Raw genomic sequence first — 11,915 nt, forward strand, 5'->3', positions numbered from 1 at the left:
TAATGATCTCAAAATAGTTTCTCTGCACACTAAAACATGTCTGCATACATCCAGTTCTTTTGCAATTATTTTGAACCAGAAGAAATATTGTTATTGTACCCGATTTATTTTATAAACTGAATCAGTTTCTATCTAACCGGATGGCTGATAGGACTATATTTACCGTAAAAATCTATTGTTCATGAAATATATTCTTACATATCACAAATATGGAATAGTCTTCTAATCAACATGTTGTTGCTACAACCGGTTCTCGTTCGTTTCGTGAGGCGCGCCATAATTGTCCCCAATCCCCACACCGGCCGCCGTTGTGCGTTCCCGCCGGAGCCTAGACCGCCGTGGCTGCAACTACTCCTCGGCCGTCGCGACCAGCCGCCCACCACTGCCGACTATTTCCCCCCACACGGTCACCGCGACCAGCCGCCCACGACTGTAGACTATTTCCCCACGCACGGCCGTCCCAACCAGCCGCCCACCACCGCCGACTCTTTCCCCACTCACGGCCGCCGCCGCTAGCTTCTCCTCCTCTCATTGTCTGCCGCACATGAATGGTCGTGACCGGCTGCCCGCTGCCCCAGCTTCCCCTCGCGCGGCCGCTCCTCCTCCTCTCGTTGGTTGCTGGAGCTGCTCCTACACCACCAACAAATTCGTTGCCGGCGAACTCAAATTGGGCACGGTGGTATCTCTATGGATTTGGTACAGAGAGATGTGCATTAATGTTAGAAGTCGTTTAGTATCCATCATTTGGGCCTGGAATCTTAAAATTCCATAGCTGGACTGTTTGGTTGCCACAGAATTGGGTCGTCATTTCATTTAGGAAATCCAGTAAAATGACGCCATGGGTAAACACGATTCCGAGCTGAGACCTATCATTTGCGTTTCTCTATGGAAACCATTTACGAATTAAATATTGAATTCGGCATTTGCAATTCATGTGGCAACCAAACAAGTGTCTATTACATGTATTCATTTCAAAATGGTACAAATGAAAGGAAAGCCTCGCTTCCAAACGACTTCTTACAGATGTTATCGTATAATGTTGGATACATTAGACTAATATGTTGGATGCATTGTAGAGAAACGTTGTATAACAATGTCGCATTTTTAAAAATGTTACATACACAAAGAAAAAGTGATACATTAGAGATTTTTTTTGTACCGTTGGCAAAAAAGTTGTACAAAAATAAAATGTAGCTCACATGGCATTAAAAACATAAATCACTACACGAATGGACGCATACGCCGACAGCCGGCAGCCCTCGACGTATGGCGTCGGCGTCTACCTCCCTCGGCATAGACAATATTGCCGTCGGCGTAGCCCGGCCCTCGGCGTAGCACGCAAAACCGTCGGCATACAAATTTTAAAAATTCGAATTTCCTTTTTCGAAAAAATATTCAAAAAAATCAAAAAAAATACTATTTTATATGCCGACGGCTAGAGTTTTAAATTTTTTAAAATTTTAATTTTTTTACACCATTTTTTCCATTTTTACTTGTTTATATTTCACCCATACACTTTTAACTCTAAATACACTTAATCTTAAGTCAAATTACAATCATGGTTAAACTTCTCAGTCGGTCACTCATCCTCACACTACTCCAACCTCAGCACGTTTAACTTCTTGGTTCCATTCGGATGAGCTTCCCTTACAGAATTGACACCTTGCTAATAATAATAGCCTATCAACCCTATTAACCCTTGGACCGTGATGTAACAACTATTTATTTTTGAATTCCAAACAATTACTTAAGTAAACAATAATGAATATATAAGTAACAATGAATAATAATATTGAATTCAAATAACAGTAAAATGAATTTATTTTTTGGTTTTTTATTTAATATGGAATAATTAATATCTTTAGATCGAAAAATCAAAATTCCACAAATAATATGTCTAAATCGATCAGAAAAATGAGAGGAATCTAAATATAACATCCATATCATCATTTGAACCTAAAAATTAGAGGAATCAAAATATGATATCCAGTTTGCCATCTGGCCAAAACGGCCCCCTCGGGAGATGCGAAATGGACGTACCGGGCGCGCTGGTGCGCCGTTCGCCAACACGCTCAACGGAAAAAAAAAATTAGCACATAAAGTGATGTGCTATAGACCTAAAAACATTTTTGGCGGAATTTATTGAGCGACGGAAAGTGTACCCCTATTTCAAATCCGGTCAGTTTCCAGCGGATTCGGTGGCACACCGCAGGAAGCCGCAGGGATTCCTAGATAGCTTGTGTGCACATATGGCATGTGATATGTGGTGCGGAGAAGGTGTCCTACCACTACGCGGAGGTCTCGCACAATAATAAAATACGCCCCATGTAGCTGCTTCACAAAAAAAAAATCGATCTGGCACCCCGAAAATGAAAAAACCATCGCCCATGGATCGGATTGGAAATCCGCTCCACGGGCCATGCCTTCCTTCCCAGGGACCACGCACGCGCCAAATATGGTCTCGTTCCGACAAACTATGCGGTGTCACATCCCATTTCCTACTCATTTGCCCTAAAATCCATAGAACTCCGGACGTGATAGTCCTGTTTGTGAAGGGTTTTTCAAAATAATTTCCGTATTCTAATTCCGACTTTTTGAGTGGTTACCAGGACACATAAAATGATGCCATGCGGCTCCAAGGGATTTTCGGACTTCGTTTAAATTGCCATTTGGCCAGAACGGGCCCCCACGGAGATGCGGTATGGCCGTACCGGGCGCGCTGGTGCACCTGTTCACCATCACGCTAAACGGAAAATATTTATCACATAAAGTGATGTATCATAGACATAAAAACATTTTTCCCGGAATTTATTGAGCGACGAAAAGTGTACACCTAGTTCAAATCCGGTCAATTTCCAGCGGATTCGGTGGGACACCGCAAGAAGCCGCATGGATTCCCAGATAGCTAGCGCGCACATATGTTATGTGATATGTGGTGTGAAGACAGTGTCCTACCACTACGCGGAGGTCTCGCGCAATACTAAAATGCGCCCCATGTAGCTGCTTCACAAAAAAAACAGTTTTGGCACCCCGAAAATGAAAAAATCATCTCCCATGGGTCGGATTGGAAATCCGCTCCCGGGGCCTTGCTTCCCATCCCAGGTACCACACTCATGCCAAATATGGCCTCGGTCCGACAAACTATGCAGTGTAACAGGCCGTTTCCTACACATTACCCTAAAAGTCATAGAACTCCGGACGTGATAGCTCTGTTTGTGAAAGGTTTTCCAAAATAATTGCTGTATCCTAATTCTAATTTTTCGAGTGGTTACTAGGACACATAAAATGACGCCATGCTGCCCCAAGGGATTTTCTGATTTTGTTTAAATTGCCATTTGAAAACGGGCCCTCACGGAGATGCGGTATGGCCGTACCGGGCGCGCTAGTGCACCTGTTCACCATCACGCTAAACGGAAAATATTTAGCACATAAAGTGATGTATCATAGACATAAAAAAAATTCTCGGAGTTTATTGAGCGACGAAAAGTGTACACCTAGTTCAAATCCGGTCAGTTTCCAGCGGATTCGGCGTGACACCGCAGGAAGCCGCATGTTTTCCCAGATAGCTAGCGCGCACATATGGCATGTGATATGTGGTGTGAAGGCGGTGTCCTACCACTACGCGAAGGTCTCGCGCAATACTAAAATGCGCCCCATGTAGCTGCTTCACATAAAAAACAGTTTTGGCACCCCGAAAATGAAAAGCCATCGCACATGGGTCGGATTGGAAATCCGCTTCCGGGGTCTTGCTTCCCATCCCAGGGACCACGCACGTGCCAAATATGGCCTCGTTGCGACAAACTATGCGGTGTCACGGACCGTTTTCTACTCATTTCCCATAAAAGTCATAGAACTTCGGACTTGATAGCCCTGTTTGTGAAGGGTTTTCCAAAATAACCGCCGTATCCCAATTCCGTCTTTTGGAGTGGTTACTAGGACACATAAAATGACGCCATGCGGTTCCGTGGGATTTTCTGACTTCATTTAAATTGCCATCTGGCCAAAACGGGAACCCGAGGACATATAAGAAAGTGTTTGAATTATTACTATGTTAACATGGTATTGTACATGATTCAAATATGCATGATTTTGACATAAACGGATAGAGGATGTTTTTTTTGAACATTTTGATACCTTATACGTATTTTTCTGACATCATATGAATTAGTTATGATTTTTACAAAATTAGACAAATTTGAAAAATAGCCTACGCCGAGGGGTGGCCGTCGGCGCAGCCCTGTCTACACCTAGGGCCAAATATATGCCGAGGACGGCCCTCGGCGTAGACTTCGCTGCGCAGCAACGATACACCGAGGATCAGACGGGCTGGCTGACAGTGCCGGGCTACGCCGACGGCCCCGATATTTGGCGGCGGGTACGTCGCCATTCCTGTAGTGAATCTTTCGCTCCTCTTTGTAAATCGGCACGATTAGTCCCTTCCCGTTTGCTTTGGCATTCTCCCGGCCATCTCACGTGTCAGAATTCGTCCACCGGTCAGCAGGTATCTGCACGCGGGACCCACCTCCCAAGGCCCACATGTCAACACCGATCCCGCGCGCCATCGCAGGAATCCTCACGTTTTTTTCCCGCGCCCAACTTGGCCATAAACACCTGCTCAACTTGAGGCACACCAACACAATACGATCATCGTTCAGCTCGCACACCACACAGACCATCTTCATCTTCCCAAGAAGCATATCGGAATCAAGGAAGAATTTATCAATGGCGAACGACGCAGCGGGGATCAGCGGGCGGCCCCGTCTGACGCGCCTGCGCACTCTCGGCCGTGGCGCGTCGGGCGCCGTGGTCTCGCTCTTCGCGGCCGGCGACGATGAGCTGCTGGCGGTGAAGTCGGCGGGCGCCGACTCCGCGCAGGCGCAGCTGCGGCGGGAGGAGGGAATCCTCGCCTCGCTCTGCTCGCCCTACGTTCTCTCCTGCCTCGGCTCCCGCGCCGCCGCGGGCGGCGGCGAGTACCAGCTCTTCCTCGAGTTCGCGCCGGGCGGGTCGCTGGCCGACGAGGTGGAGCGGAGCGGGGGCAGCCTCGAGGAGGGCGCCGTTCGGGCCTACGCGGCGGATGTCGCCAGGGGGCTCGCGTACCTCCACGGCGAGTCCATGGTGCACGGCGACGTCAAGGGCCGGAACGTGGTGATCGGGGCCGACGGCTGGGCCAAGCTGGCTGACTTCGGGTGCGCCAGAAGCGTCGATTCAGCGGGCCCCATCGGGGGCACGCCGGCGTTCATGGCGCCGGAGGTGGTGCGCGGGGAGGAGCAGGGGCCGGCGGCCGACGTGTGGGCGCTCGGGTGCACCGTCATCGAGATGGCCACCGGCCACGCCCCGTGGAGCGGCGTGGACAGCGTGTTCGCCGCGGTGCACCTGATCGGGTACACAGACGCCGTGCCGGAGGCGCCCAAGCGGATGTCGGCCGAGGGAAAGGATTTCCTGGACAAGTGCCTCAGGCGGCGGGCCGATGAGCGGTGGACGGCGGAGCAGCTGCTGGAGCACCCGTTCCTTGCATCCGCCGGCTGCGGTGGCGACGTCGAGGCCAAGTGGGTTTCTCCCAAGAGCACGCTGGACGCCGCAATGTGGGAGTCTGACGCCGACGAGGACGACGACAATGTGCCGGATTACACGGCCGAGGAGAGGATGAAGGCGCTGGCAGCACCTTACTCGCTCTTGCCGGAATGGGAGTCGGATGACGGCTGGGTCAATGTATTGAGTGTCCAATCTGGACTTCCCAATGGCGCGGCGGCCGAAACGCCGGCCGTGTGGTCCAGCAATGAGGATTCGCCGGCGGCCGCACTGGCCGAGGAGTCGACGTCCGACGGATGTTCTTGGGATGATGAAGGATTAGAAGAAGAGATAGGAGTAGAAGACGCTCTAGTCACTGGCGCTGCTGTGCCGGTGGCCGCGGAGCCGTCGGTGGAGGCGGCGTGCGATTACGACACATGCTCCTGGGACGAAGGATTATTGCTAGTAGAAGAAGCAGAAATGGGTGGCGAAGCTTCGGACGCCGGCGCGTGCGTCGGCGACGAGCTGGCCTTGCAGAATGTAGGAGTAGCCGATAACCAAGATTCAGTGAATCAGCAGCGGGTAGATGTATATTCGGATCCCATTAGAGATCCGACTGTAGCTGCTGATAGTGAATCAATGCCAGATTTCCTCTACCTCTGTTCCTCCACCTTGCTCTTGCGCTTTTACTGCAAAGTCCAAACTGAAACCACGAATCTGAACATTTCGTCTGGGAATCACATGAACTCGACACGGATGAGCACAGCGACAGCCTGCAACATGTTCAAGCACCGTTTTCAGAAACTGTTGGAGCGAAACGTGGTCGTTGGTCGGAACCCGTTTCCGTTGCCTTGGTAGCTTTTCGACAGCTCAGTGAGCCACACCCCATCTACCCGTGGACACGTTCCTCAGGCTCAAAGCAACGGCAAAAGAAGCCATGATTCCGTGGCGACCTCTGCGAATTGCTGACAGATGCGGCAAGCGGCGCAGCTACGTGGGCGCTCTGCAACTTTCATCTAGTCTAGCTCTCAAACAGCTCTACTCCTGCCAGCTTTCGCTCATCCAAGTGGCAGGCAAGGCGAGCTGTACACTTTGGTGGTCGCACACGTTGTCCAGCACTTGGGACTTAAAAAGAAAAACTGAAGGTTTTACCCAGCCTTTGCATCAAAATAATACACATATTTTTTTATTAAAATTATTCAACATAGCCTTATGAAGGTAATACAAGGATCAACCCAAAACCGTCTAACTAGGGACAACTGTGGCAATACCTACAAGCTTAATGAAAGAGGTGGACATGTTAAGGACGCTGGGCCTGACCTCACCTACTCGTATCATCTAAAATTGGAGGCTGCACCAAGCGGGAGCAGAAATCAGTGCAGAATGTACCGTTGCACATGCTTCGGGAGTCATCACCGCCATCTATCACTGATCCATGTTCAGGACATGGATCAGTGCATTAACCTTGTTAGGCCCGCCATCGACTTCACCATGGCGCTAGACAACACCACCTCCATGTGTGAGATCATCATGCCACGTCTGTCACCGAGTACCCGATGCACCACGCCGTGAAACTCGCTGTTGTTGACAAGGAAGATGCACACTGCTCCACCTCTTGCCTCCACCATCCAATATCTGCTCCTTCAAAAATGCCCTCATGAGGGAGATCAACGCATAAAGCACTGGCATCGTCCGATCCGGGATATCAAAATCCAGGGTTTCACCCGGAGCAACACGAGTAGGGAGACACCGACTACAAAGGCGATGCCTTCAACAAGCTAACGCCATGAGACACCGACATCGCCCGCCATGATCGTAGTCAGAGCTCGGTTTTCACCGGAAGATGCACCTCCCCAACTCGCCACAGGCCACCACCAACCGCCCGACCACCTCTGACGGAGGAGGATGCCACCATCACCATGCCCGATTTACTCATGTTGTAGACGAAGCCCCGGATCAACCGGATGTCGACGTCGAGCAACAAAACATGAGGTAGATGTCGAGACCTGTTCGAGTCCATCTAGGCCTAGATCGGGTTCGCCTCAACCACGCCCATAGCTTCCCCGCGTACTTGTTGGTTCACCTTTTTTCGATAAAGGGCACTTTTATTACTCAAGAGTTAAGTAATACACACAGCCGTTTGGTAGTATATAATCACAAAAAGGCGGTACTAAAGTGCGGTATAAAGGAATAAAACTAGTCATCTAACACAGTCGCAGGAGGCAAAATTTTACGACTATGTAGCCACCCATATTGGGAAATAAACTCATTGACCGTTTCCTCCAACCGTGTAGACACCTCCGTAAAGAGGTCGTGGTCCTCCAGGCGCTGGAGCGGTGACCATGAACGGAGCAATGTCGTACACCGGTAGATGACCTGCATAAGAGAAGAATGTTTGTCATCAAAAACCTTGTCATTTTTACATAGTCAAAGCGATCATATTATGCCAATCGCTCCCACTCTGATAAGAACCTTAAACCTAGAATCCACCCTACTAAGCCAATTTTTAAAAATATTTGCAACATTTTTTTGAAGATATAAGGAAGAGTCTATCTGAATGATTGACCAAATAGATCTAGCGAAATGACAGTTGAAGAAAAGATGTTTAATAGTCTCTTCTTTTTTATAGAAAACACATTTCGTATAACCGTACCACTTACGCTTTAAAAAGTTATCTTTAATTAGAATAACATCCCAACGAAGGTACCATGAGAAGCCCTTAGTTTTCAATGGTATTTTCATCTTCCAAATATTTTTATTATTAAATATGACTTGTTGGTTCACCTGGCAATGGGAGGAAGATCCATTCGACGAGGCACTTAATCCATGACGCTCGTGCAGATCCCATGGATTACATCAGCACCCAGGTTCGGTAGATATCTTCCTAGATATTACCATGCTACTCCAACATATATCCAGCTAATTCGGGGATTATCTGCAGGGATCCAGGTTTGGGTAGATGGTTGAGCTGCATCCTGGGATGATGTGGGAACCGCATAACACGTTTGATCTTTGATATGTGTTGGAGCACAAAATATCTAATGGCAGCCCCTTTATTGGAAAAAATAATTATCTAATGCCAGCCCGATCGGATCGATACACACTTACACAGCCGTGCTCATGCGACGTGCGTGGGTAGCGGCCGGCCGTCACATCGATCGCCCTCATCAGGAAGCTCTGATCTACAGTTATTCAAGCTGCTCCGATTTTGGGGAGGAAAAGAGGAATGCTATGGTCATGGTCAGCTCTGACCGACGGTTATCCAAAAGCAGATGTTTCCCCTTTTGGTGGGTTTTAAACACCTTTTCAAAACAAAACAAAAGGAGTAGAGGAAATAACCAGTGCTATCTTCCATACAATCCATATAATCATCACAAAGTTTCCATATGATTTTCTTTGATTCCTTGAGCAAAAAGTTTTTTATAAAAATCAGCCGCAACGATAAGCATATCACTAATTTGATAAACTAGACCACTAAGGGCATGTACAATGGTGATGAGTCAGCTATCTGTAAGAGGTAGTTATAGGTGATTTTGGGATGTGGAGGAAAGAGAATGGGGAGAGAGAAGGTGGTTGTTTGTAAAGTTCCAGACAGTCTGTAGGCTTTTTACAGACAACTTACAGACACCATTTTTGTTGTTGTATGAAGGGTGTCTATAACTTATACTCACATATAGCTATGGCTAAAAATAGATAATTTCTCCGTATGTACATTAGTTTACATGTATGTTACCAATTTTACCATATTATGCCAATCGCTCCCACTCTGATAAGAAACTTAAACCTAGAATCCACCCTACTAAGCCAATTGCCTAAAATATTTGCAACATTTTTTGGAGGATATAAGAAAGAGTCTATCTGAATGATTGACCAAATAGATCTAGCGGTCTTAGGGCATGTACATTAGTTTACATGTATGTTACCAATTTTATCAATGCACTTCGAATTTTTGGTTAAATTTGAGCAACATATTTAAAACATTGACACCTCAATGTATGGGCAAAATAACCTGAAATAGAACAAGTCACTGAACACTTTTCATGACAACAGAAGATTGTATTATAGACCATTGCACATGCCCTTACCAATACGAAAAGGACTGAGTATTAATTTTGATGATAAAAATAAGTTGAAATGTTCACTGCGCTGCATTTGTTCAATGTCCGAACTGATTTCATGCATCCTTGGTTAATTGAATGTCTAAAGAAATTCAGCATTTTCCTGTGATTGTATTTTAGCACCTAGGTAGAGAATGTATCAAATACTCCTAGGTATGGGAAAGTAAAAGGATGATTATGAAAAAACAATTTCTTTTGGTGATATAGACATCATAACTCATATGGATCTGTAACAAAATTTCAATTCAAATTCAAAATGTAAATCAAAATATAGAAAATTTAGAATCAATTGTGAGTACGTAGTATTAGCTTATTTGGGTTGGGACAGGGCCATTTAACAATTTTGGTATTGGATTTGTCTTTTCTGTTTACCTAGCTACACTTCGAGTTTGGATTTGAAATTTTGTGCCATGATGAATACCTGTAATATTAGTCTTATATCTTCCATATGTTGCAAGATACCAAAAAAATGTGTGTGCATATTGGCACAAACTTTCTAGGAGAGGGAGTACATGATAAGCTGTCGGGGAAAGTATCAGGTGCACTGAGGGTTGGGGTGCACCTCGAGAGCTCTGGTTGAATGTTTTACAAGTTTTTTTTCAAAATTATGACATAGAAAGTATCTTTAGCTACCGTGTTACATAGTTTCAAATCAAAGTTCATAATAAATAGATAAACAAAAATAGTAAAATTCACACGGCATAGTGCCTAAGAGCATCTCCACTTGTCTTCCCGACGAGGCCCCCGAACGACGTTTTTTTCATCCGGACGGCGAAATTCAGCCCAGTCGCGCCCCCGGTTCCTCGATTTCGTCCGGATTTGGGCCTAAATTCATCCGGCGATCCCACGCCATCCCCGGCCCCCCGGAGAGTTCTCGGGGACTCCGGACGAAACAAAAGCGCGCGAAACGGCGAGGAAACTTCCCGCGCGTCTGGTGGCCCCAACTTGTCGGCGAGAGACACCGATCGTCGTCCTCATCGCATCGTCTTCCGCGCGCTGTAAAAGCCTGCCGCCGGTCAACATTCGCCGGCCGCGTAGCTTCCACGCGGTGAGTTAATGCCGTCGCATCGTCTTCCACGCGGCATTAATCGCCGGCGCCCGCCACGCCCACCGCGCCTATTTAAAGCCGCTCCGCTCGCCGCGACGCCCCTGCTCCACTCTTCCTCCATTCTCCCTCCACTCACCCTCCACCTCCACCTCCAACGATGGCGTTCTACGACGATGACGGCGCATCCAACAACGGGTTCCCCCGCCGATCTCTCCACACGTGGGAGGGGCACCTCCTCCACCAGGCGGGGTACCCCTGCCCGCCGGACACGAGGCCCCCCGGCGGCGGCTGGCGGCTAAGCGCTGGTGGCGTGCCAATCCCGCCGCCGCCCCAGAGCCACGCCCTCGACGTCGCCATCGAGGAGGCGCGGATGGGGATGACGGAGGAAGAACGCGCCGACCCGCGCCACCACCCAAAGAACTACACTCGGTGGAACTCATTCTTCCTCCGGCGGTGGGAGCGCGAACTGGCGTCCTACGATGGCCCGCCACCTCCGCCTGCGCGCAACAACGCCGCGGGGCGCCGGCGTTGGTGGAGCGCGCCGGATAGGACGCTCCACAACGTCCTCGAGCACATCGAGGGCGGCAACTCGCCGAGGCTCACGATGCCGCCTCCGTCGAACAGCCGCCAACGGGGAAACAGCTGGCAGCCACGGCGTATGGCTGCCAGTTCCTCGTCGTCTGGTTCGGCGGCGAGGTCGATCTCCAGGTCGGCGCCATCCTTGGCACCGGTGAAAAAGGAGCCGTCTTCCCCGGCGACCCACCGCACGCGCGGCGGCGGCGGCATCGTCATCTGCGAACCATCGACGGCACAGGGACGGCGCCGCCCCAAGCGCGACTACGACACCTCCGACGAGCGGAAGCGCAAACCGGCAAAGGTGAAGGTCGAGGAGGAATAAAGCGCCGAGGACGCCGCCATCCTCGAAGCCGTCATTGCGAGGTCCCTCCAGGACCTCGTACCCGCCGACACCTGGTCGAGGGAGCAGTGGGAGAAGGAGGAAGCGGAGCGGCAGGCGAGGTACCTCCAGGACGCCGCTCGCTTCCGGCGGCCTGCGACTCCTCCATCCGGCGCCGTCGTCCTCGTCATCGACCTCGAAGCCTCCGACGACGAGCTGTACAAGCCATCTCCGTCCCGCCTCGCACCAGCGGCCGATGGGGAGACGCCGGCCAAGGCAGCAGCCAGGCGGCTTCGGCGCCGCCACAGTTCGACGACGATAGCTCCGACGACGATGGCGGCGACTA

The 11,915-nt window shown here is 49.5% G+C and overlaps 1 protein-coding gene across 1 annotated transcript; it reads left to right on the forward strand.

Moving 5' to 3' along the window:
• Positions 1 to 4,722: 4,722 nt before the first annotated feature.
• LOC124648357 (mitogen-activated protein kinase kinase kinase 17-like) lies at positions 4,723 to 6,366 on the forward strand. The gene has a single exon (XM_047188140.1). The coding sequence runs from the start codon at positions 4,723 to 4,725 to the stop codon at positions 6,364 to 6,366; it is 1,644 nt and encodes a 547-aa protein (XP_047044096.1).
• The last annotated feature ends 5,549 nt before the right edge of the window (positions 6,367 to 11,915 follow it).

Source organism: Lolium rigidum, chromosome 4, assembly GCF_022539505.1.
Source record: "Lolium rigidum isolate FL_2022 chromosome 4, APGP_CSIRO_Lrig_0.1, whole genome shotgun sequence".
Classification (NCBI taxonomy): Eukaryota; Viridiplantae; Streptophyta; class Magnoliopsida; order Poales; family Poaceae; genus Lolium; species Lolium rigidum.

Coding starts and splice junctions, on each gene's coding strand:
- LOC124648357 (XM_047188140.1), top strand. CDS start 4,723: ATGGCGAACGACGCAGCGGGGATCAGCGGGCGGCCCCGTCTGACGCGC.